At 42.6% G+C, this 27,281-nt stretch overlaps 1 protein-coding gene across 3 annotated transcripts; it reads right to left on the reverse strand.

Moving 5' to 3' along the window:
• Nucleotides 1-461: 461 nt before the first annotated feature.
• Nucleotides 462-26,346, reverse strand: GPR174 (G protein-coupled receptor 174). 3 transcript variants are annotated; one of them, XM_082208478.1, is made up of 3 exons: nucleotides 25,603-26,346; nucleotides 21,771-22,941; nucleotides 462-3,982 (listed from the first exon to the last, which is right to left on the reverse strand). In XM_082208478.1, the coding sequence occupies exon 3, from the start codon at nucleotides 3,410-3,412 to the stop codon at nucleotides 2,393-2,395; it is 1,020 nt and encodes a 339-aa protein (XP_082064604.1). In that variant the 5' UTR covers nucleotides 3,413-3,982; nucleotides 21,771-22,941; nucleotides 25,603-26,346; the 3' UTR covers nucleotides 462-2,392. The 3 variants fall into 3 exon arrangements, with proteins under 3 accessions (XP_082064604.1, XP_082064603.1, XP_082064602.1); XM_082208477.1 differs by lacking the exon at nucleotides 25,603-26,346 and having other exon boundaries at nucleotides 21,771-23,026; XM_082208476.1 differs by lacking the exons at nucleotides 21,771-22,941; nucleotides 25,603-26,346 and adding an exon at nucleotides 10,144-10,903.
• Between the last annotated feature and the right edge of the window lie 935 nt (nucleotides 26,347-27,281).

The raw sequence follows: 27,281 nt of genomic DNA on the forward strand, positions 1-27,281 counted from the left end.
ATGGTACTCATCAAATATTTGAAGTGTTGTCACATGGAAGATTGTTCTCTGTTGCTCTTGTGGGCAGCCAGCCATCCAGAGGTCACATACCAGTGGTGGGTGGTGTTAGATGGAAAAGTGGATGGAAAATCGATGTGACGCTTACCTTTGTACTTTGCAAAAGTTGAAGGTTTCTACATGCACACCCACACACCAAGTATCTTTCCATCTTTCTTCCAGGCAAGCAAGATTTCATGGAGGAATCCCAGGTAGACAAAAATGTTCAAGGAGGGCATGACCTGTGGGGGGGGGTGGTCTGGGAATAGCCCCGAGAGCCAAATTGAGAACCCCGGAGGGCCATATTTGGCCCAAGGCCTAAGGTTCCAGATAGGTTCTCTCCCTCTTTCTCTCTCTCCCCCTCTCTTCCTCTCTCTCTCTGAAGACATTCTTTTAAAACTATATTTCACTGAGACTTTATAGCATTGCAGTACCACACAGATCAAATTTATTACAGTACAAAAAATAGATGCTTTTAAAAAATAAATTACTTCCATCAACATATTAAATTAACAGTTCACAGCATTTTTCTGCTTGTACAAAAAAATAATGAAAAACAACCTACCAGCCTACCAGCCCCTCAAGCAAATATGAAACTTCATTTGGGGAAAGTAGGAAGAGCATATCCCCCTCTCCCACTTGCACCAATGTTCCAGGACATACACGATTATTTTCAGGAACAACTATCCCTCTAACACAGCCTTTGCCAAGGGGGTCTGGGGTCCTTCAGATGTTTTGGAATAGAATCCCCACCAGCCCCAGCCAGATTCTATAGGCATCTGCTTGGCCACAGTGAGAAGTGTTTGTTGGACTCAGTGGGCTTTTGGCCTGATCAAGAAGGCCTCTTCTTATGTTCTTACATCTGATCCAGCACATGGGGATGCCACAAAGCCACCCTTGAGAGCTGAGGAGTCATTGGCAACTTTGGATGTTGTTGGAACCCAGTTCCCATCAGCCTCAGCCAGTACAGCCAGTGGCCAGCGATGATGGGAGCTGTAGTCCAACAAAACTTAGAGGACTGCAAGCTCCATATTCCATTGTTGTAAACAGTGAAATGGGTCTACATCCTAAATCATGAATGCAGATGCAACTAATCTCTAATAAGCGTGTTGGTAATCTTGTTGTGTATTATGAGGTATAAAAAGTACCGTGATCGCAAACAACAAAGGCTCTTAACATTATACTGCTGTGTACGGATTTACATACATTTTTACCCTGAAATATGTCCCAGAGAACTTAATGGAACTTATAACAACAACAACAACAACAACAACAACAACAACAACAACAACAACAACATATTGACTGTTTAGGGCTTTAAAGGTCAGCACCAACACTTTGAATTGTACTTGGAAACATACTGGGAGCCAATGTAGGTCTTTCAGGACTGGTGCTATATGGTCTCGGTGGCTGCTCCCAGTCACCAGTCTAGCTGCCGCATTCTGGATTAGTTGTGGTTTCTGAGTCACCTTCAAAGGTAGCCCCACAGAGAGCACATTGCAGTGGTCCAAGCGGGAGAGAACCAGTGCATGTACCACTGTGGTGAGACAATGCACAGGCAGGTAAGATCTTAGCTTACGTACCAGGTGGAGCTGGTAGATAGCCATCCTTGACACTGAATTAACCTGTGAGTCCATGGATAGCTGTGAGTTTTAAAAGTACTTTGTAACATTCCTCAGCACTGCTTGCCAATGTAGCCAGCTAGTATTTCCTAGCGAATATCAGCAGTTCACTGCTATAGGACGTGAGGGTGGCCACTACCTTAGATGGCTTTTAAAAAAAGATTAAACCAGTTCATGGAGGAGAAGTCAGCCAGTGACTATTGGACATAATGGGGTTTAGGGTTGTATCTATCAGTTATGTAAGAATTAGCACTAGAACAATGCTATTTCCTCCTCCCCTCATATGTACCCTATACCTAACCCAAATCTGATCTGGAGGGATGGGAGGAAACCAAGAATAGATTTAGGGGGCATGCAGGGGGAGAAGAGGTGGATAGGGCTCCATTGCACAAGAATAAATCACTGAGCCAATGAAATGAGCTGCTGAACGCTATGTTGAATACAATCCCATATCTCCTTGCAAGACCCCAAGCACCAGCACTGTGTCACTTCTGGATAAGCAAAAATGTCTATTTAGTCAAATGCTAATGTTCCAGTATGCAATTAAATATAAGTGTTGGTATAATTTTGAATATTATTTAAAATCAGTAGTATCAGTGGAAGTGCAGGCAAAACACAAAAGTTCCATTGGTCAAAGCATGAAAGCCAGCTAGTCCACAGATTGCAAAGGGGACCAGACCATTGCCTTGCCACGCCAGTAGAGTTTCAAGCCCATAGAGTCAGGTTTACCCACTTCAAACAGTATGACTTGGATTTTCTGCCACACAGCCAAGTGAGGTCTGCTGCTCTGGGCCATTTGTATTTTCATAGCGTGTGTTATGGAGCTGAATGCTGTCCTGCAAATCTTGCCTTGAAAGCCGTCTTCGGAACTCATCTGTGGTAAAATAATAAATGACAGGGTCTGCACAAGAGTTTAAGCTGGCAAGGCACAAGGCCACCGTGTGGAATATCAAAATCACTTTTCGGGCATAGCAGTCTTTTATCTTGTTGGCTTTCACAAAGTAATCCAACGGGAAGCTGATGTGGTAAGGTGCAAAGCAAATCAAAAAGACCACGGCACAAGTCAGGATCATCTTCAGAGCTTTCCGTTTCTCTCCAAGGTCTTGGGAAACTGAATTTTTTTCTTTTAGAGATAAGATGGTCTTCCACGAACAATAGACGATGATCAGCAGAGGAGTTACAAATCCAACTAGTTCACCAAAGGACATCATTACTATAGAGATGGTACCATCAACAGCCTTCACTGGAAGATCCACAAAGCATTTATTACTAATGTGTGTCTCATTAGAGGTGAGTCGTAGAAGGGGGAAAGGCAAGCAGCCAACACAGACTAGAATCCACCCAGCAATGCAAACGTACACATCGTAGATGCGTTTGCAGTCGCTGAACCTAAAGGGATACATGAGGAATAAGAACCGCCTCACACTGATGCAAACCAAGAAGTAGATGCTTGCATACATGTTGACATATTTCAGGTAGAAGCAAAACATGCACAGCTCCTTCCCAAGGTGCCAGCTTTCTGACAGGTAGTAGAAAATCCTCAGCGGCAAAGACAAAACTTGTGCCAAGTCTGCAATCGCAAGGTTGATCATAAAAATCACAGCCCGCTTTGTTTCTTTCATGTACCCATAAAATACCCAGAGGGCTAAAATGTTCCCAATCAGCCCAGGAACCAAGATGATGGTGTACATGACTGCATAGAAACGCTTTGAGAAATCGTTCTCCCCATTGCAATCTGGGCCATCAGCCACCATGGTGCTTTTCAGGAGGGAGCAGAGATGCTGGTGGAAATGTAAGGTAACCAGCTAAAGATTTACCCCCCTTGAAACCTTGTGAAAAGGAAATGAGGATATAAGGCAACTGGAGAAGCTGCAGATGTGGAATCCATGAATTGTCTGTTTTCTTGGCATTCTCTCCAATGTAAAAAATGTATTCCAGAAATCTTAAGAAGATTCTTTTGGAGGCTTGCTAGGATTTGTTTCTCCAAATCTTAGAGATTTATGTATAGGGCCTTCTTCAGCTACTTTTATCATATTTATGAGTTGGTCTTTTCATTGGCCATGGCATCCACTGGATTTTGACAGAAACAGAGAGCAAACTCCTGTCCATGTCCTTTCTCAAATGAATTTTACATCAAGGGAGAGGGTGGTTTCCCATCTGGATGCACCAAAGCTGTGCATGGTGATGAGTCAGACTGAAGCAAGTATCATCTGAAGTGTCGCAGCTACTGTAATGAAATGATCTTCTATTTGATTTTGAGTGACACCCTTAAAAGGCACCTCGTGGCCGGAGCTCTGCTGCAAATGATAACTCTACACCTACAGCTGAAGAAAACACAAGAAATGAATTACTCTATTGTTTGTTTGTTTTTTATTTATTTCACTTAACAGTATCTATATATGTAACAACACCTCTAAGCTGTTTCCAAGAAATATTAAAATTATAAATGAAAACAGCTAAAAATAAGTAATTAAAATCAATTTTATAAATAGAACCTGCAGTAAAGAGATTTATATCAGCATCTACATGGCTGGGAAGCTGTCCTAAAGAAAAATGTTCTAAGCATGCACTGGAAGGAATGCAGTGAAGGCACCTGCCTGCCTGATGTCAATAGGCAGGGAGTTCCAAGGTGTAGGTGCTTTTCTTACAAGTGTGAACAAGTATCATGTGGCATCTGTAAAAGTGCCAGTTCTGCAGATTGAAGCAGTTGAGTGGGCACATATGGGGTGAGGTGATTCCCGTCCCAAGCCAGTAAGGGCTTTATATACCAATAAAAACACCTAGAACTTGGCCCGGAAACAAATCAGTAACCAGTGCAGATCTCCAAGCAGAAGTGTCTTACACAGTCAATGCTGAAGTGGTTATCCACTTCCAAGACTACAATGGGGTGAAGAACCTGTGGCCTGTGACCAAGAAGTCACCCTCTCGGTCTCTCTATTCAGCCCTTGGTACTCTTCCCACATTCCTTCTCCCCATGCATGCTACACTTTCACCAGCCTTGCTCTGCACTCTCTTCAAGTCCCTTTGCCTGGATGAAATGTGTTATTGAACTGTGACAGCGCCTTTTGCTTTCATGGATGGAGAGATTTGGAGAGGCAGGGGATTGTTACCTGTTGGTGATTCAAACTGGCTTATAGAAACTTTTGCGTGGCTGGAATGTAGCCAGCTTGACAAACGTAAGAGTCCCATCCAAGAGTCCCACCCTTTTTTGCATTTGGCACCACCCACCAATGGCATGTGGTTCCCTTCATCCAATACAAAGAAGCACCACCAATCTAATGTGCCAACAACCACATGTTAAGTTAGTGACATGTTGTACTCATGATACTCATTGCTGAGCTTGGCCAAAGTCTTGTTGGATTTCATGGTTCTTTCACAGCTCACTTTGCTCCTCAGGACAGATTCAGAAGAGCAGGATTCCCCCCCCCCCGTGACGTTTATTGACTTTTCGTAAACTCCAGGAACATTTCAAATTAGTATAAGTGAAGGTATGGGATTTGGAGCTATGAAATGAAATACAGCTTACATAAACAGAACTGTCTCTTCCGGACACAGTAATGAAAATTCAGGGAAGCTTTGCCCTCCATTTGATCAATCCTGCACAGCGTAAATACAATCTGGCTGTATTTCTTATTCTGCTTTATTGCACAAGTCAGAATGCATGATATATTGCTGCCTTAACAGCATGGAATGTTTTATAGTCCAGTGCTATTAGTAACAAAATGTATACACTTAATATGGATTTGATAGTGATGGATAAAGCACATTACTTAATGTTAAACCATGTTTTAAAAACAGCCTCTTGTCTCCTGCGACACACAGATTGCTAAGCAGAAATGAAGTCCACGATGCCTTGTAGGGCCCTTCAGGCCTTGAATACTCCTCATTGTTAAAACAAAAAAGAAATCTCCCAGCAAGCTGAAAAGTTATGACATCTGTTGTTAAATTTTTATACTGCTTTTTGTCTTAGGATTACAGTGTAGTTTACAATACATTAGGTTAAGAGAACATTCAAATATGTGAGTCTCCACCTGCTATGGTACATAGTCTATTCTGCCATCACAAGATTTTATGTACCTGGAGACCAGGCCTAAATTCTGTAACCACAGAATACTGGCAACATCTGGGAACTAGCCCATGAGACAACTGGCCAACCAGACCTGTAGAGATGGACCAAAACTTTGGCACAGATGGGTCAGATTTGATCAGGATGCAAGCCTTTAACATCACCACCCCAGTCAACCAAGAGTTTGGCCCCATGGCTTTGCAGGAGGTGAGCACAGGTGACTCCCTACTTATGTGGGGGTTACATTTGTGGGAACTGCATATAGTGGGGGAAACCACCTAATAAGCCAGACTCCTTTGTGGAAGAGGGTGTTGATCAAGGGGAGGGAAGTTAACAGAGTGAGTAGTGGTCACTCCAAAAACCAAATGTGTCCACAGACCTAAAAAAAGATCAGTGACCCTAAATTTAATCTTTAGCGTGTATTTTTTAAAAATCTATGCCTGTCTATAAGCATATGAACATTTTAATGCAAATCTGTATCCCCTTTTTATTTGTGGGGGCGGTATGTGTCTCCTCTGTTTAGGCACCATGAATATGCCACCCTGGTTAGGCTGACAGCGCAAGGTCACCCAGTTTGCTTCATAGCTGAGTGAGGGTTTGAAACCTAGTCTCCCAGGCCCTAGTCCATGGGTAGGCAAACTAAGGTCTGGGGGCCAGATCCAGCCCAATCGCTTTCTAAATCCGGCCCGCAGACAGTCCGGGAATCAGCATGTTTTTACATGAGTAGAATGTGTCCTTTTATTTAAAATGCATCTCTGGGTTATTTGTGGGGCATAGAAATTCGTTCATTTCTTTTCTTCCAAAATATAGTCCGGCCCCCCCACAAGGTCTGAAGGGCAGTGGACCAGCCCCCTGCTGAAAAAGTTTCCTGACCCCTGCCCTAGTCCAATACTCTAACCAATTCAGCACACTGTGAAGCAACCAACCAAAGTAGTAGTACAGTGGTACCTCGGGTTACATACGCTTCAGGTTACAGACTCTGCTAACCCAGAAATATTACCTCAGGTTAAGAACTTTACTTCAGGATGAGAACAGAAATCGTGCTCTGGCGGCGCGGCAGCAGCAGGAGGCTCCATTAGCTAAAGTGGTGCTTCAGGTTAAGAACAGTTTCATGTTAAGAACGGACCTCCGGAATGAATTAAGTACTTAATCTGAGGTACCACAGTAGTAGTAGTAGTAGTAGTAGTAGTAGTAGCAGTAGTAATAATAATAATAATAATAATAATAATAATAATAATAATTACTTATACCTCACCCATCTGGCCGGGTCTCCCCAGCCACTCTGGGCAGCTCCCAACAGAATATTAAAAACTCGATAAAACATCAAACATTAAAAACTTCCCTAAACAGGGCTGCCTTCAGATATTTCCTAAAAGTCAGGTGCAGTGGTACCTCAGGTTAAGAACTTACCATAATTTGATCTGGAGGTCTGTTCTTAACCTGAAACTGCGCCGCTGCTGCGCGATTTCTGTTCTCATCCTGAAGCAAAGTTCTTAACCCGAGGTACTATTTCTGAGTTAGCAGAGTCTGTAAGCTGAAGCGTCTGTAACCTGAAGCGTATGTAACCCGAGGTACCACTGTAGTTGTTTATTTCCTTGGCATCTGATGGGCTAAGCTCACAAGTGTGAACCATCCCTATGTCTTATGAAGTCTGAGTAACCATCTTCTTACCACTATACTTAACTGGCAGCCTGGAAATTTCAAGCAGTGTTGCCTGAAGTTAAAAATAAATGTGGGCATTTTAGTCTACGAGACAATGGAAAAATCAGCAATGTGCTATAAAAAGTATGTAAGGGGGATTTTTATTTATGGGTTTCTTTCAAGTTCTACTTCCTGCACCCATTTGCTAAGACTCTTCTACATAACCTCCCCCTCCTCCACTCTTTGCTTTCTACTTAAGCAGTAGTAGTCAAACCTCCACATATTTGCCACCAGGTATATATAATACCTGACTATAATGAACATTTTTTGTGTATGCCATCTTGCCAAATGGGTATTGACATTTGCCAGTTAGAGTTTAACAGAAGCAGGGAGATGAGAGCAGTTTGGCCCTTAAAGAAAAAAAAAGAAAAAGAAAGAAAATAAGACAAACTCATAATTTATAGCTGCTTGTTCCATGAGTCACTAAAGGACGGTGGCTTAATAATTCATGGTTATTTCTCTCTTAACATACAGAGGTGAACCCAAGGTGAAGCCTCCTATGCAGGAACAAAGAGGCTTGAAGAGAGAGATGGGTTGCCTTTAACCAAGTGCACAATAAGCAAGACAGTTACTTCCAATATGGTGATTCTATGATATCCAGCTTTTAACCAGATTGTTCCTTTATTTTACAAAGCACTCTGAAGCCTGTTCCTCATGACGTTTCTGCAAGTTAGAGCATTACTGAGGATGTGCCTGTCTTCATATTACAGCTTAAACCTATTTCAAGCTTGCTTAATTGCCATGAGTTTACCCCCTAAGGATTGTAGGAACTTGTATTACTGTGAAGGAACTGGGACTAGCTAGAAAAATCGAAGACAATATATTCAGCATTCACACAAAATTCTGGGAATTATAATTTTGTGTGAGTGCTGAATATACTTCATCTTCCCCCTGGATCTCAGGTGGCCTATCTGGCACACCAAAATCACATACAGAAATACCGTATGTGCAGATGATCTCAAAGCCTGCTGCTTACAGAGCCTGTGTTTTCTGAATGATTCCTCATATTAACCCACACAATGCCTGGCAGCTTTTGTGAATGCCGCACCCCCCCCCCCCCGGAACTGTGATGGGGTATTTAATTTTTTATTTCTATTTTAAAGACCTAGCACAAGAGAGTGCTTTAGACATTTACGGCCCCTGTGAGCCAGCTATAAAGAAAACACAGGAAGATGTCCAATGCTAAGTCAGACCATCTCCCAGCCCTACCTGGAGCTGCTGAGATTGAACCTGAGACCTTCTTAATGTAAAGCAGATGCTCTACTGTTCAGCTACTCTTAGGAGACATAGGAACCAGGAAAGTGGCTTATAGAAAGTCTAACTCAGTATTGCCAACACTGGCTGACTGCTGTTCCCCAGGGCTTCAGGGTCCTTTTCAAATACCACCCGAAGCTTTCAGGGATTGAGCCTGAGAATTTCTGCATGGAAAGTAACTGCTTTATCAGCGAGCTTCATTGAGCTTTGGCCCTTCTCAGTGGCAGTGCTCCACACAGCAGAGGGCACATGGAAAAGCCTCCCTTTGTAGCTGCTGAAATGCACACTGTTACCTTCAGGCTGGTAGTACACAGCCACAGTGACTACCTACTGACACTGATGCAGAATTGAGGCTTGAGTGTGGTCTGGTATAGTGCTTAGATCAGCGAAGCCCAGTTTAGGAACATAGGAAGCTGTTTAAGTCTCCATTGATCCATCTAGCTCAGTGCTGTTGACATTGGCTGGAAGTGGCTCCCCAAGGTTTCAGACAGGAGACACTCCCAGCCATACTTGGGGGATGCCGGGGATTGAATTTGGGGCATCACATATGAAAAAAAGAAGCAGCTCAAAGGCCCTTCTTCACATATCCCTACTCAGTCATGAAGTTCACTGAAGCATTTTAGGTAAGTTACTACTTCTGCGCCTAACACACCACACAGGGCCACTATGGTAATAAAAACCAGGTGGGTGAACCGCTTTGAGTTCCCTGGAGGAAAGATAGGCTATAAATGTAACTGATGAGCACATGAGGCGATATAAGGACCTTTTACACATCATGACTGCCACATGGATGCTTTCATGCAGCCACTGTCAGCCTCATGTCCTGCAGATTATTTTCTTTATTTTACAACACTATGCTTAATTGTAATAGAACTTCAAATTGGTTTACAGAGCTGGGGTTGATTGAAACAATAGTCCAAAACATCTACAGAGTACCACGTGTGTCTCAATTGTGATCTCTGTGTGGAGGCTATGGTCTAAAGTTGTTGCCAAAATATTGTGTGCCCCTCTTTTCTTTTTATGCATAGTTTCCCTTCATTCAGAGCTGCTGTAGGAACAAAGGTAGCAATAATATTGCATCTAAAGCAGGCTGAGATCAAGGGTGGAAGCAGAAAATTCTAGCCAGGACAATAAAATAAAATGATTATCATAATTCTACATTCTTCCAAATGTAAAATTCCTTTTTAAAAGGGACAACATTTAACACTCATTTTCCCTTTCTAAAGACTGTACATCTGCATACATTGGAGCAAGCTGTATATATAATCCATTCCTCTACCCATTTATTCCATTTGCAAATATTTCAAATATTTTAAATAAAAACCAATAAACATTTTCTTTCATCTCCAGCGCAAAAGTTCTATAACAACTAACTTACAGTTAAGATCAAATTCATTGTCAACTTCTAATGAGAAAAGATCAGAGCTAGATAACTAAAAACAATAGTAAGAATGAGAATCCTACCGTTGCAAATTGCCTCCTAACTTCAGATGAATTCTGCAAGTGCCTGATACTGTATACAACTCACCCGATAAAGAAGGTTGCCGCCACTTTCTGGCCTCCAGCTTAATATAGAAAACAAAACTGGAAGTATGCAAGGCGTTCAAAGAGCATTTGATCGAACAGAAGCCCCGGTATAACTCGCAATGTGCTTCCGAAAGGCATTTGCAAACTTCGTGCAGTCAGCACATGGCGCATTGACTTTTTCCAGTAGGCAGCACACCTTGTGATTGATGTTGGAAGAAGGCTATTTCAGCAGAGAGCATCAAGCAGCATTTGAACAACCTTTGCCGTTCAGCTCATTCTTCACGGTGGAGGTGGAAAGTTACTGTTTCTATATATAGATTGGTGCTTTTCTTCTCAATTGTATTTTGAGTGGTCCTGAGTCAGGGCTGGTTTTGTGGTCGCAAACGGTGTCATTTTTTGTTTTTAATCTGTGCAATTTGGTATGCCAGAAAGATAAGCAGATACACCCCATAACAAGTGGGTACCTTTTACCCACAGTAGCATGTGGCAAGCATTTGAAAACAAAGCACTGACTAGCAGCTATGCCAGTTACACCTGTGTCTTCACATTCAGTTGAATGAGCATAGAAATTTGCCTTATACCAAAAACAGATCATTGGTCCATTTAGCTTAGTATTGTCTACACTGACTGGCAGCTGCTCTAAGGCATTTCAGAAAGACCTACTCCAGGTAGGTCTTTCTCAGCCCTACCTGGAGATGCCAGGGATAGAACCTGTGACCTCCTGCATGCAAATAATAATAATAATAATAATAATAATAATAATAATAATAATAATTTATTATTTATACCCTGCCCATCTGGCTGAGTTTCCCCAGCCACTCTGGGCGGCTCCCAATCAGTGTTAAAAGCAGTACAGCGTTACATATTAAAAACTTCCCTGAACAGGGCTGCCTTAAGATGTCTTCTGAATGTCAGGTAATTATTTATCTCTTTGACATCTGATGGGAGGGCGTTCCACAGGGCGGGCGCCACTACCGAGAAGGCCCTCTGTCTGGTTCCCTGTAGCCTCACTTCTCGCAATGAGGGAACCGCCAGAAGGCCCTCGGCGCTGGATCTCAGTGTCCGGGCTGAATGATGGGGGTGGAGACGCTCCTTCAGGTATACAGGACCGAGGCCGTTTAGGGCTTTAAAGGTCAGCACCAACACTTTGAATCGTGCTCGGAAACGTCCTGGGAGCCAATGCAGATCTCTCAGCACCGGTGTTATGTGGTCCCGGTGGCCACTCCCAGTCACCAGTCTAGCTGCTGCATTCTGGATTAATTGCAGTTTCCGGGTCACCTTCAAAGGTAGCCCCACGTAGAGCACGTTGCAGTAGTCCAAGCGTGAGATAACCAGAGCATGCACCACTCTGGCGAGACAGTCCGTGGGCAGGTAGGGTCTTAGCCTGCGTACCAGGTGGAGCTGGTAGACAGCTGCCCTGGACACAGAGTTAACCTGCGCCTCCATGGACAGATGTGAGTCCAAAATGACTCCCAGGCTGCGCACCTGGTCCTTCAGGGGCACAGTTACCCCATTCAAGACCAGGGAATCCCCCACACCAACCCGCTCCCTGTCCCCCAAAAACAGTACTTCTCTCTTGTCAGGATTCAATCTCAATCTGTTAGCCGCCATCCATCCTCCAACCGCCTCCAGGCACTCACACAGGACCTTCACCGCCTTCACCGCTTCTGATTTAAAGGAGAGGTAGAGCTGGGTGTCATCTGCATACTGATGAACACCCAGTCCAAACCCCCTGATGATCTCTCCCAGCGGCTTCATATAGATATTAAAAAGTATGGGGTAGAGGACAGAACCCTGAGGCACCCCACAAGTGAGAGCCCAGTCTGAACACTCATCCCCCCCCCCACCACTTTCTGGACACGGCCCAGGAGGAAGGAGCGGAACCACTGTATAACAGTGCCCCCAGCCAGCCCCTCTAGACGGTCCAGAAGGATGTTATAGTCGATGGTGTCAAAGGCCGCTGAGAGATCCAGCAGAACTAGGAAACAGCTCTCACCTTTGTCCCTAGCCCGCCGGAGATCATCAACCAGCGTGACCACGGCAGTTTCAGTCCCATGCAAAGCATGTGCTCTACCACAGAGCTATAACTTTTTGCATATTATAAAGTGATGAAATGCTGACATAGTTGAATTTGTGATGGGCCAAAGTATTAAATCCAGCCAAATTTTGTTGGGTTTCTTTGGGGGGAAGTGGGGGACACCAACCAAAATTGGGGAATTCTAGTGTTTTGTTGTCATCTTACCTTATTTCATAAAATACCTGTCTGCATATGTGCCACAACAGAATACAGCCCTAAAGATCATAAAGGTCCTTGGGCAAATTATTCTGTGCTTTTCTTCACTGTGATCATGGTATAATAGCGTGTTTCCCGTGTTCCCAATTTCAGCACTTGCTGCCCCTCCTCCCAGGTTACCCACCTCATACATCCCCTCACCTGCATAGGATTATCATACCACCATGTATGTATTTGGGGACATAATTTTTAATGTGTTTCCTCCCCCACCACCGCTGGAAGGGCCTCGAAGACAAGAGACTGCATACATACTTGACGTATGCCCCCTCTCCCTACTGTCAATTTTGGTTCTTCTTTTTCTTTTTGAAGAAAACTCTAGCACTTGGAGACTTAGTTAAACAGGAAAAATGTTTTATTTTCACAACAAAATTGGTAAAACAAAAGATGTGTCTGGAGATGGAATTCTTTCAAGAAATAGGTGTGCATGTGTGTGACACCAAACGTTGTCTTTTAATGTATCCCCCAGCTCAGAGACTTCTTTCTCTGGCTGTAGATCTTTCCTCAGGGCGAATTGCACACCCAGCTCAAAGGCTATCCTGCTATCCAGTCGAATGCCAGGAACTCAAAACTCCTTTTTCTTTTTTCCTCCCAAAGTGCTGTCTCCCACCCTGGCTAGCTGTACCTGCAGCCAAGCAGAATGAGGCTATAGCTCAGCACTCTGCAACTACACCACTCTGGTGGAATTCCGTGGCAATGCACCACAAGCTCTGGTCTACCTGGTTCGTTCGGGGTGCTTGTGCAGAGATGTGCTTTAAATGTATGGTCTATACATACAGGCTCAGTTTTACCAAATTTTTCTCCCAGGGTAAACTGCCCAGGGGGTGAGTGTTTCAAAGATGGGACTTCAGAAACCTGTCTTATTCCTGCACCCATTCCAGCATACCATTATTGATTTTAAATTGTATTTTTATTGCTTCTTTTATTTCTTATGTTGCATTTTTATTGCATCACAATTTGAATTTTCTGGAGTTTGGATTGTAATACCGTACAATAAAATATCTAGCACAATGATTTGCAACTGCTATGAATCAGGCAAAAAAATCATTAAGTGATCCTCTAAGACCCCTGGCAATTTTCAAGTTCTTTATTCATAGAGAATAAAGAACAACTGCCTAAAACTTCAAGCCAACTTCTCTATCTAAACATCTATCTATCATCACCATGAGAAAATGCTAAAGAGTCTTGTCTGCCTGCCCTGGAATCCAACCACATCCCTACCTTCTCTGCCTCTGGCCCTTAAGTCTACCTGAACTAAAACTGTATATGAGCCTGACACCAAGTCACCCTTAAAAGAGTTCACACCAGCCAACATTGTTAATTCATGTTATTCTCACAACAACCCTTGGTGTTAGGTTAAGCTGTGCAGTGCTCTTCATAGTAGTGGAAAAATTTGAACCTGGGTTTCTTCTCACGTCCATACTCTGCCACTAGCTCTCTAATAATATACTCTGTACCAGGGATGAAACAAAAAATAATCAAATTAATATGGCTGAGTTTTGACAAGAAAGGAAAGCATTTTTCCCCATTCTACAGTGACGAGGGGTCTTGGGATAGTTTAGAAATCTTATGCTTCCTCTTTTGAGGGCACTATGCAGCTGGCTCTCATTATAGTGATCAACCTGGATAGAAGATTTATGTCTTTTCAAAGCTCAAATTCAACCATTTTGCACTGTGACGATACCTTCATTTTTTATCAATATTTTTTTTATTGATTTTCATTAAATACACCGTATTTTTTGCACCATAACACTCACTTTTTTCCTCCTAAAAAGTAAGGGGAAATGTCTGTGTGTGTTATGGAGGGAATGCCTACGGGTGGCATGCCTACAGATTTTCCTCCTCTAAAAACTACGTGCGTGTTATGGTCGGGTGCGTGTTATAGAGCGAAAAATACGGTACATTCAGTATACAAATAAATTTCACATATATCTTTGGCTTTGCCGAGCTTCAGACTTCCCTCCACCCCTTCAGTAAGTATCGTACATTTTCTTACATTGTGTATTTTGTTTGTTTATCTGGTTGACCATATGCTGTTAGAGTTAATCTAACCCTGCCAGTGTCTTTAAGGTTTTACAGTTATCTCTTATATACAGCAAATATTTACTCCAAGTTTCATGAAACTTCTGTTCATCCTGATCTCGTATTCTCCCTGATAATCTAGCCAGTTCTGCGTAATCCATCATTTTAACCTGCCAATCCATAATAGTTGGTATTACATCCGTTTTCCAATTCTGAGCCAACATAGTTCTTGCAGCCGTCGTGGCATACAGAAAGAGGTTTTTATCTTTCTTTTTAATTTCCTTCCCTACCAATCCCAATAGAAAGGCTTCGGGTTTTTTGGAAAGGTATACTTAAAAACTTTTTAAAGTTCATTGTAAATTGATTCCCAAAAGCCCTTCACTTTACCACAATTCCACCACATGTGGTAGAGGTCTCCTTCCACCTCTCCACATTTCCAACATTTCTTATTTTTCATTCTGTACATCTTTGCCAGTTTTACTGGCGTAAGAGGCCACCTATATATCATTTTCCATATATTTCCTTGCAATGCCGTACAGGCCGTAAATTTCAAATTTACATTCCACAATTCATGCCACGCTTCTAATTCAATGTTATGCCCAAAATCAATGGCCCACTTAATCATGGCTTCTTTTACCTCCTCATCTTTAGTATACCAGTTCAATAATAAATCATACATTTTTGACAGTAGTTTGTTTTTACCTTCTATAATGTCTATATGAAATTTTGATTTCTTGTCCTCAAATCCCAACCTCTTTTTATCTTCTTTTAGTATCTCATTAACTTGGTGGTACTGTAACCACCCTGTCAGTAAATTCTCTACTTCTTCATACATCTTAAGCTTTATACCTTGATCAATATTTCTAATAAGCTCTTCATATGTGGCTCTCTTTTCTTCCATGTTGACTTTCTTAATAATTAATACATCTGTTGGTGATATCCACCAAGGGGTTTTCCTTTCTACCAGATTTTTATTTCTTTCCCATACTTCATATAAAGGTCCTCTAATTATATGATTTAAAAAAACCCCGTGGACTTTCAGTTTATCATACCACAGGTACAAGTGCCACCCGTACCTGTTGTCATATCCTTCTAAATCTAGAAGGTCCATATTTTCTAATTTTATCCAATCTCTTATCCAAATTAGGCACGCTGCTTCATAGTATATACCCATGTCTGGCAGGGTGAAGCCACCTCTTTCTTTTTTGTCAACCAAAATCTTCATTTTTATTCTTGGTCTCTTTCCCTGCCATACAAATCTTGCTAATGTTTTCTGCCACTCTTTAAATTGTTTTGATCCTTTAATCACTGGAATTGTTTGGAACAAGAATAACATTCTAGGTAAAACATTCATTTTAATCACTGATATTCTCCCTAAAAAGGATAGTCTCAGTCTGTCCCATATTTCTAGATCTTTCTTAATATCTCTCCACGTGATTTCATAGTTGTCTTTATACAGGTTTATGTTTTTTGCCGTCAACCATATTCCTAGATATTTGACTTTCTTGACCGCAATAATACCAGTTGCAGTTCTTCTATCTCTTCTTTACTTATGTTTTTGACTAACATTTTAGTTTTGTTCTTATTGAGTTTGAACCCTGCTACTTTGCTGAATTCTTCTATTCTTTGTAAAGCTTCTTGTATACTTCTCTTTGGATCTTCTAGGGTTAAAACTATATCGTCCGCAAATGCTTTTATTATAAATTCTTTGTATCCAACCTTGATACCTTTCACCTTTGAGGTGTCTCTCAATGTCTTATTAAGAACCTCCAGTACAGATATAAACAACAGGGGTGATAGAGGACACCCCTGTCTGGTCCCCTTAGAGATATCAAAAGTTTCTGATACGTTGTTGTTTATGATGAGTTTGGCTGTTTGATTTTGATATATGGCTTCTATACCCTTCTCCAATTCCCATTGTTTTAAAATTCTCTTTCATAAATCGCCAGGAGACATTATCAAACGCTTTCTCCACGTCAATGAAAATCAAAGCCGCTTGTTTATCAATTCTACTTTCTAAATATTCAATAATATCTACTGCAATACCTGACAATACCTTCAGGCACAAACATTCCATGTAGCTTTGCCCCAGTAAGGTCCCAGTTAAGAATGTCCTACTGGATATTTGTAGCATCGCTGCCCTTATGATACCATCACACATCACCCCAATCTCTGAGAGGTGAGATATTCCAGGGGTTCCAGGTGCTTACCTAGGGTTCAGTTTCCTTAGCATGCAGAACAGCAGAGACTGTGGTGTCTTTAAGATACAGTCGTATCTTGGAAGCCAAACAGAATCTATTCCAGAAGTCCATTTGACTTCCGGACTTCCAGGGTGGCGCCATCGGCAATGGCGGACTCCCTCTGAAACGGAGGGACCAGCTCCGCATGAAACGGGTCCTTTTCGCTGCGGCGAAGTGGGGACCCTTTCAGAAATCACAGGCGGATGAAGCCTGTGACCGTGGGACTCGGCGGGCACACTTAGCGCCCCCCCAACCCGCAAAGGAACCCACTAACGGGCTCCGAAGCGAAGAGGGGGAAGTGGCGCGGTGCTGTGAGTCAATTGCTTTTTCCGTGGAGCGAAGCCGCATAGCCGTTGCCGGAGAGCGCTGCCTTTTTCCTGGGACAATCTGGCATCTAAAATAATCACCCGTGAGTACTTAAACATTGAACAATTGGACTTCAAATAAGAACTGGCGATTAGAAAGGAATTGGACTTAAAATTCACCTTAATTTGGTACTGAAACGGGAAGCTCTAAACAGGAAGTCAGCCTTCTGTTTCCTTGTAGTCAGAAGAAAGCAAAGATAACGTACACTAGAGCTTAGAAAATCACTTTTAAAGGATCGGATTTCACCATTTAAAATCGTTGAACCCCCCCTTCGGTAGCAGGAGAAGAAGGGGGATCTTTCTTGGACTGTTTAAACCTGCAGGAGTAAGTTTAAAGTAAAGTAACCTTCCACCGTCCTGACCCTGGAGCGGGGTGTCAGAATTGACGTTTTGAAGCTCATTGACCAGAGACAAAGGTTTTTGACAGATAGTTAAAAGAAGAGTAACATTGTGATTCCACTGTTTCCTTTCGCATTTTAAAGGAACAAATATTGACAAAATATCTTAAAAAAGAAACTTTGTTGCTATTGTCTTTAAAAGAAAGAACAACCAGAAGTTTTCCCCCTAGAGGGGGACCGTGAAACTGTAACCAATTCTAGGGAGCTTGCAGCTGCTACAGATTACAACCATGGGAAAGGACTTGTGACCTTGCAGGACAATGTTTTCAGAAGCACTTTTGGGTGCTTTCTGTAAAATAAATGCCCTATTGGATCAGTTAAGTCAGAAGACGGATTTGATGACTAATGCGGCCAGAACATTTGAACAGGTAGTGGGAAACTATATGGAGCCCACCCAGGAACTTAAACAGGAGTGTGTCCTGACAGAGCAGATGTGAGAAGAGGATGTTGCAGAATCTTGGGCGCTAGAGATGGAGGGACTTTTGGCCCAGCAGGAAAATGAGCCTTTGGATTTGACAAATGAACTTGGAAAAAACCAGATTTGGAAAGACAAAGTTTGGACTGATTTGGAAATGGGGGGCTGGATTGACCCCCCCCTTTGCAGGGATGTTTGGACTTTCCGAATCTGGCAATGGGCCGTCAGAGGTTTGGAGCTGTTGGGACTTCCAAATTTGGAAGGAATTTGAAACATGTCTTAAAATACCACATGGAGTCTAGTCTGGACTATGGGAAAGGGGCTGATTTGTTGAAGAGGGTCAAAAACACTACCAAGCTGGAGTTCCCACGAGTGAAAGGAAAATATGAAGAAGAGCTGCGGAAGGGACATGGAAGAGATTTGAAGGCCTCGGATATAAGGTCACCAGGTTAATGTGCCAAACTAATGGGATAAAAAGGACTGACAATCCCGGGACCGGGGGGAGGGGACGCTGGAAGAATATTGGATTGTTTTTATTTTCTTTTTTTATCATTAGAAATGTTTTATAAAATTGATGAACGTTGGAAAAATGTTGAAATGAAATTACTTGGCTCTTGTAAAAATGTTTTAAGAGTTAGGCAAAAAGGTAATGGTTATGAGAAGTTGGTAGAAATTAAGATTTAAGTCTTAAGCTTTAAGGTATTTTATAAGATAAGATGAAAATAAAATAAGGTAATGTAATGACAGAATATTATGAATTATGGAAAGGATTTGCTGCGACAATTATTAATCAAGATACAAGAGATGGGAGGAGGAGGAGGTCATGGAAAGAAGGTAATGAAAGTGGAGAATTTGAAAATGATGGTTTTATTTTTTCTTTTTCTTTTTCTGTTTTTGTCTTTTTTCTTTGTAATTTTTTTAAAAAACCCTTTTTTCAATAAATATCATTTTTAAAAAAACAAACAGAAGTCCATTTGACTTCCAAAATGTTCAGAAATCAAGGTGCAGTTCCGATTGGCTACAGGAGCTCCTGCAGCCAATCGGAAATTGCGCTGGAGGTTCGGGTTCCAAAGAACGTTTGCAAACCGGAACACTCACTTCCAGGTTTGCAGCGTTCGGGAGCCAAAATGTTCAACTCACAAGGCGTTCGTCAACCAAGGTACGACTGTATATTGTTTATTGACACATATATACAAACTGAGCCTATAATGGAGGGGCTCACAGCATCAGCACCACAAAAGTCCTCATTAGTATAGTGGTAAGTATCCCAGCATGTCATGCGGGAGACCCAATGGGGAGAAGCACACATTTGTGTAATCTCACTGTATACAAGTTGTACAAGTGACAATAAAGTATTTCAAAAGTGCCTTGCTTCTCCCATAGACACAGCCTTGGAATCTTGTCACTTTCTCTCTAGCTGCTTCCTGCTTCCAGCTCACACAACACCTCTCTCTTTTTGTCTTTCTCACTACCAGCCAGGTGAGAGAGAAGGTCCACCCATTTGCCCTCTGGCACAGAGCAACCTCTTTTGTTATACTAAGTACTTAGGGACATTAATTCACCAAGAAAGATGCCCAGCTATTTCAGTAATGGAATGCTCCATGAGATTGCTGGAGCCAGGACCTCAGAAATTAGAAGGGACTCAGGCAACATACAGACCAGCCTGCCAAACTCACAACAACAACCATCCCCGTAAGGGGCATCTGCATATTCCTGCATTTCAGTGGGCTGGACTAGATGATCCTCAGGGTCCCTTCTGCGGGATGAAAGCACCCAAAATGCTAAGTAAATGGTTAATGCTTACAAGAGCTGTAGATCTCTTTGATGTTTCCCATCTGAGGCAGTTATTACAGTTGGTACAGCAGTGGTAGTTATGATCAGTCTTAACAGTTAGAGCAGCAGCTATGTTTTGTTGTGCTGCTGCTGTCTGCCTCAGAGTACTAGTCTGTAGCAGTTTTGTCTTAGGTACAAATCTATGTAAGATTTATTAGCAACGTAAGGTAAAGGACCCCTGGATGGTTAAGTCCAGTCGAATTTGACTATGGGGTGCAGCACTCATCTCCACTTTCAGGCCGAGGGAACCAGCGTTGTCCGCAAACAGCTTTCTGGGTCATGTGGCCAGCATGACTAAACCGCTTCTGGTGCAACGAAACACAATGGTAAAAGCCAGAGCACACAGAAACCCTGTTTACCTTCCCACCACAGTGGTACCTGTTTATCTACTTGCACTGGTATGCTTTCCAACTGCTAGGTTGGCAGGAAGCTGGGACAGTAACAGCAACCTGAATTGTATATTTTCACTTGCAAATCGCAAGCACACTAAGTAAAAGTCACATTATTTTAACTTTAAAAGAGAGTGGCTTACATTGTTTTTATAGGAGGGAAAAGGGAACTAATTAAAGAGTTGAATGACTAGGGCTCTCTTCCGAAAACTCTTTAAATGGAAACTAGAGTTTAATTCCCACACCTTCCAAATCTACAGTTCTATAATTCTATAACATCTTCAAAACATGACTTTCCAGGAAAGGGGCCTCCTTAAATATTAGAAACGTTTGTGAAAATTCTGGGGACAGTAGTTGTGCAGTCTGTGAGGGGGAGGAGAAATGGGCATGTTCAATAAGGGTTTGGGGTTCTTGAGGAAACTGGACTGTTTGATTCACTTTTACAGCCATAAGAAACGGGACTGACTGCCCATTAAAAACAGCTCCCTCCCCATTTGTTATTCCCAGCAATTGGAATTCAGTGGTGCTGTGGCTCTCATACTGGAGGGTATACTGTATAGCCATCGTGATATAGCCCTTGATATCTTTCTTGATATCATCAATACCCCCATTAATTTTTGTAATCCCCTTTTAAAGCCCTAGCTGGTGTGGCCAATGGTTGGTGTAATGGTATTTGCAGTCCAACATCATTGTGCACATGTTGTTGTCTACACTTTTTACCTACTAATAGTAAACTTGCTCTCTGAGTGTGGATGCATATGTAGCCACCTTTACACAATAGCAGGTATCAATAGGGATAGGAAAACCCCAAGACTAGCCAAAGTACATATGTATGTATGTATGTATGTATGTATGTATGTATGTATGTATCGGTGCTAAAGGGGAAGGTAATGGATTGGAGTATTCTGATAAGGTGCATGGTTGGCAGGCCTTCCTCACTGCAGCACTGCGCAGGATTCACCTAATCTACTCCATAAGTTAAAGCCTGCTCAAGAACATCCTCCTGAACAAATGGGGTTTCCCCTCCTCTTCCCCCCCCCACCCCATTACACAATTGGCCCTGTGTGGCTCAGGAAAACCTCCCCCGCACCAGCACAGTGCGCAGAGGAAGGAGAGAGATAATCATTCTGCCTGGCAAGATTAAATGCTTGCACAAACAAGGGGATGTTGAATTCCTTCCCTGGTTTGAAGGTCTCACTTAATTCTGCTTAAAAAACCCCAGCGAGGAGGTACAAATGCTGTTGTTTTGAGATGACCTAAGAGATTGTGGGTGGAGGGGAGAGAGACATTCGAGGAGCTATGCTTGCAAGTAACATAATGGCTCTTTCTCATCCTTTGTGGTTTGTGCCTGCTGATTACTTAATACACCTTAATCAGAGTCTTGAGACTGAAGGAACTGGGGCTTTTAACATCTTGGCATGTCTGACAATGCCGCTTATTTCTGCTGGCCTTTGAAAGGCCTTCTTTCTACATATAAACACTAAAAGCCTGCTTTTACTCCCTCTTTCCAAATTGCTTTAAATTGTTGATGGTGTTATGAGTTTTTTGGGGGGGAGGGAAGGCTGAATGCCTGAGCTTGATTGGGGCTCTCCCTCCTGCTTTCCTAACTTACCTGGGGTGTGTTGTGCTATATCCTGACCCAAATCTCAAGGCCCCAGAAAGCTAGTGCTTCTTCTGCATCAGGAAGGTGGTCTTCTACCTGTCCCTTGGAGGTGTCTCTTTCCCAAGCTTTCACCTCCCTCCTCCCATAAGAATGTAACCAAAGGAGCCAATCATCAGCTTGATCAGGCCACAGGGGGCCCATCTAGTTCAGCCTCCTTTTCTGACAGTGGCTGACAAGCAGAATTGGAGCTTCTTCCTCTTCTTCTTTGGCGATCATTCGTAGCTGAGTCTTCCATGAACATGATCTTAACAGTGAGTCCGTTAATGATTGTGGAGGCCAATTCTGGATGCACACATCCTTCCACCATGGGGACATAGGTTTCCAGGCAGCAGTTGATTGATGTGAGGGTTTGCCAAACGTGTCTTCTAGCTCATTTAGCTCATTTCTCCCTTTTGTCCTGAATTCAAGAGTCTTCAAAGCCCATGACACCTTTAGTAAAGGCTGTTCTCCAATTGGAGTGCTCACAGGCCAGTGTTTCCTAGTTGTCAGTGTTTATACTACATTTTAAAAGATTTGCCTTGATACAGTCTTTAAGCCTCTTTTGTAAACCACCAGCATTTCCATTTTTAAGATTGGAATAGAGTAGTTGCTTTGGGAGGTGATAATCAGGCATCCGAACAACATGACCAGTCCAACAAAGTTGATGTTGTAGAATCATTGCTTCAATACTGGTGATCTTTGCTTCTTCCAGTGCACTGGTATTAGTTCGCCTGCCTTCCGAAGTGTAAATTTTTTGGGAGACACCATTGATGGAATCGTTCAAGGAGCAGGAGATGGTGCTTATTAGTGGTCCATGTTTCACACGCATACCGTAAGGCTGGTAGTACAATAGCTCAATAGCTTTGTAAACAAGCATTTTGGTTTCCCTCTGAATGTCCCGGTCCTCAAACACTCTGCACTTCAGTCAGGAGAAAGCTGCACTCGCAGAGCTCAAGCGATGCTGGATTTTGGCATCTATGTCAGCCCTTGTGGAAAGATAACTGCCCAGGTAGAAGTGATTGGCACTTTTCAATGTAACACCATTGAGTTGGATTTGTGGCAGAGGGGTTGTTTTGTGTTTGTTGGTGCAGCACTTTGGTTTTTTGGATGTTGAGTGATAGGCCATGCTTTTCATAAGCTTCTGCGAAGATATTTAGGATAGTTTGGAAGTTCTCCTCTGAGTGTGCACACACTATGTTGTCATCAGCATACTAAAGCACTATGATGGAAGTTATGGTAACCTTATTCTTTGCTTTCAGCCTACTCAGTTAAAGAGCTTTCCACCTGTTTGATATATGATTTCTACTCTCTGGTGGAGAGTTTCCCTTCAACAAAGTGTAGGATCATGGCGATGAAAATAATAAATTGAGTTTAACACCTGTTGGAGCACAACAGCACCAGCCCTCTACCCACCTGCAGTTGTCTTGAACAGGTGCTATTAGGAGGTATTTTGCTGCTTCTGCCCCAAGAGGGGGAAACCTCTCTCCTGGACTTTGTCTGACTTTCTGCCCCACACCTCTCCTACCCAGGAAGCCAAGAGCAGCCCTCAGTGACACCTGAAATGTACCCTTTTCGCAGAGAGACATAGGCTGATAAAGCGCCCTCAGCTGCTGGAGAAGATTATCACACTATCTATCATCTATCTATCTATCTATCTATCTATCTATCTATCTATCTATCTATCTATCATCTATCTATCTATCTATCTATCATCTATCTATCTATCTATCTATCATCTATCTATCTATCTATCTATCTATCTATCTATCTATCTCTGTCTATCTATCTATCTATCTATCTATCTATCTATCTATCTATCATCTAGCTATCTATCATCTATCTGTCTATCTATCATCTGTGCATCTGGGTAGGAATATAAGAAGCTGCTGGATGAGGCCAAAGGCCCATCTAGTCCAGTATCCTGTTCTCACAGTGACCAAAGAGAAGTCTATGAGGAAAGTGGAACTGGGCTGTACGTGTTGGGGAGCTGAATTTCTATTACTTAAAGGTTGTGATGCTTTGTAACTGAATTGCCTAAATGTTGCGATATTGTGCGATGCATTGATGAGGGGTGCTTCCTATGGAAAGTCAGCACAGAAATGAATGATGATGGCGATGATGACAGTGTGTGTGTGTGTGTGTGTGTGTGTGTGTGTGTGTGTGTATAAACTCACCCACCCATTGCCACTAGCACCTTGTACTTGTAGGGAACAAGCCTTTCTTCTTCAAGAGTCAGCTTTCATATTAAAAAACAAGGGTCGCTTTGCATTCATTACTGCTGCTGCCAAATGGTATATTGGGTGCTGTTTTGTTTGGAAATGCATTGTGGTTTCTGTTTTGTGTTGCCTGTGGGCTTGTAGCCGGGGCTGCTACAACAAATAGCTGTGCAAGCCTTTGGGAGGCAGAGGCCTGAGAGGAGGGAGGGAAGGAAAGAGGGACAGAGGCCAGTGTTGCCCGTGGCACCCCTGACCATCATTCAAGGCACCCCAGGGTGCCAGGCACACTACTAGTTGAAAACCACTGCAATAGAATGTTAAGAGATACATCGTAGCAAGGCTCACAGCAGGGAGCGGTTTCTATTGCTTATAAAATCTGAATACTTTAACTTTACTGTTAAACTAAATAAAGCTTGTATTTATCAACGAAGCCTTGTATAACACCATTTGCTATTGTACAAATCTTGTTTTTTGAACATGTACGTCGTTTGTGCCCAATGCATTATGAGAAAACTAATGAGACCACATAGGCTGCTACCCCTCAGGGGAAACGCCTGAAGGGTTTTTCTTAGATGCTTTGGGCACAAACCAGTATATGTATTGATAAAGTCTCACAAATAACCCCACAAAAATTGCAAGCCTACCTGCTTGTCTGCATGTGGCAGTATAAGTAACATCAACAGCCAGAGAAAACAAAGAACTAGCCTTGATGTTGCTGGTAAACTGCTGATAACAATAATTACTATTTAGAATGTATAGTAGAACAGGCTTTTGAAACTGTATATGTTAAGCATGGTTGAGGGATAATATTGGTTTGATTTTGTAATGCATATGAATAAGAAAATGAATAGTATAATGCTGTCATCTCACTGTATTGCTTTGTGGTACTTATAGGTGGTTTGGTTTGGTTTTTTTTGCTGTAGTAACATTAAGAACAGCAACAACATTTGTTATCTTTCTACTGCATTTTGTAGATTGTTTTCTTGTGTGACATCTGCTGTGCCTATTGGTCTCTGAGTTTTATCTATGCTTTAAATAATTTTCAGAATTCTATTTATGGTTCCAGTTCATTTCTTTGCCTGTTTCCATGAAATACACACATACACATATAGCATGCATAGGACTGCACCCCTCATATGGCAGGAATGTTTCACTTCTCTTTCCTAAGGAATATTTGGCTGCAACCTTATGCTCTTTGGAATAAGTCCCATCAAACACAGTGAGCTTGCTCCATCCAAAAGGCTGCTCTGAAAGTTTTTTGGTCTAGTGATTTCATTTGCCCTTTGAGACATTTTCAGGGTGAGGGAGGCTATTCCTCAGTGCCAGAACACCTGCTTTGCATGCAGAAGGTCCCAGGTTCAACCTTTGGCTTCTCCACTTTGTTTTCTTTAAAAAAAAGGCAGGAAGGAGGTGATAGAGAAAACCTCTGCCTGAGAATCTTAGTGAGATGCTGCCAAGCAGAGTGAAGAGAACCAAGCTAGATGCTCACCTGCCGTATCTTCATCTAAAGCAGCTTTTTTTGTTCTCATCTGAGGTATCTACCTAGATTCCTTTTCACAAATATTGGAAGAGAGTAGTTCACTAACCTTAGTTGTCCAAAAGATCTTGTCCAGTTCTCTGCGTGGGGGTCAGCATAAGCCCGCAGCCAGTGCCGTTGTTGCTGTTCTTATCTTAACTCAGAGCCAAAGAGCATCCTTTTCAAGATGTCACGTGGTGCTTTTATTCATTCCGGAGAACAGAAGCAAACCACATGAGGATGATGGAGAGAGAGCAGCAGCAAGTTGAGTGATCACGTTTGAAACTATCTTGTTACAGGCCCAGCAGTTAGCCTGATTTGGGTTCTCTGTAAATGAAGTGAGCAGACGGCAGACACTGGCTCAACATTAGCTGACTCCACTTTGATTAACAGATTCCATTACTGCAGATATGGAATCTGAGGACACATGCTATTGAATGTCTAGAGATGCTGCTGCATTCATCTTCCCATTTTGCTTTGCCTGCCTCATACTTCCAGGTATGGGGGCCTATTTCTGTTCAGCCCACTCTTGGCCATTGTGCTCTCCAGTCAATAGGCATCAAGCTGGTCAGTTGGATACCCCAGGAAGGCAGATGGTACTGCCTCAAAGTTGGGCCCAGCCCAAGCCACCACAGATCACACTGCCCTAAATGCTCCGTGTCTTCCTTCTCCCTAACACCACACCATGGGCAAATAAATATTATTGCCAGAGTGCAAGGATCTGAGGACAAGGCACTTTCCTCCAGAGCAGATTTCAGAAAAGATTTTTTAGGAACTTAATATTGTGGGATATGTGAGGGTTGGACAAGACAGAGTTATTATTCTAATTATTATTACATTTATTTATTACCCGCCCTTCATCCTAAAGTCCCAGTTAAACCTGCTGGCCAGGCCTGACCTAGCACATCATTGCAGCATGCTTCCTGGAGGGAAATTGTAGATCCCTGTTATGTACTGAGTTGAATAGGATCCAAAATGCACCAGTCTGATTGGTTCTAGAGCAATAGGATTCAGAATGCAGTAGTCTGATTGGTCCACAGGAGCCACCCAATCCAGCTCCAGGTGGAAGTGAATCTGCGACCTGGTTGGCCTACAGGAGAATCCCGGAATTAGCCAATCACGTGGGGCCCATTGTGTAAATAATGTATATAAAGCAGACATTCTGGGGGGACTTCCATTCCTCCTCACCACTATGAGCTGAATAAAGAGCATGAAATCCACTCTCGACTTTGAGTATATTTCAATCCCAAAAGCTAGCAGGTCACACTCAGCCTGTGTGTGTGTGTGTGTGTGTGTGTGTGTGTGTGTGAAAGAGAGACGGATCTCCTCACCCTACTTAGGGTGGAAAAGCTTCACCAATGGACACTGATTTGCATTAAAAATGCAGGTGCTAATTGATATATATATAGATGTAAATTTAGAAACAATTGCTATAATTTAAAGAGAAATCCAATGATTTCACCCTAGTGGGGAAGACTGAGGGTAGGTGAACTTGTGAGCCTGTTTAGTATGCTGATGAGGTGTTCAGGGGAACTTCAATGCCTCTGCTCTTGATGTTTAAACTTGTGGCTCTTGATGTTTAAACTGGACTATTACCAGACAGTCCTCGAGAAAGTGGTGGCTGGTGCCCACTGGTAGGGCAGAAAGCAGGAAGACCAATACCTGGAGGAGCCGGAGTCAATGGCAGGAGGAGTCAACTGATGCTAGCCCCCCCCCATCCTCTTCCCTATTGGGTTCTTCAGTGCCAAC

This window comes from Podarcis vaucheri (assembly GCF_965113315.1).
Source record: "Podarcis vaucheri genome assembly, chromosome: Z".
NCBI lineage: Eukaryota > Metazoa > Chordata > Lepidosauria > Squamata > Lacertidae > Podarcis > Podarcis vaucheri.

Excerpts from the sequence above, each read along its gene's own strand:
- GPR174 (XM_082208478.1), bottom strand. The coding sequence starts at position 3,412 with ATGGTGGCTGATGGCCCAGATTGCAATGGGGAGAACGATTTCTCAAAG.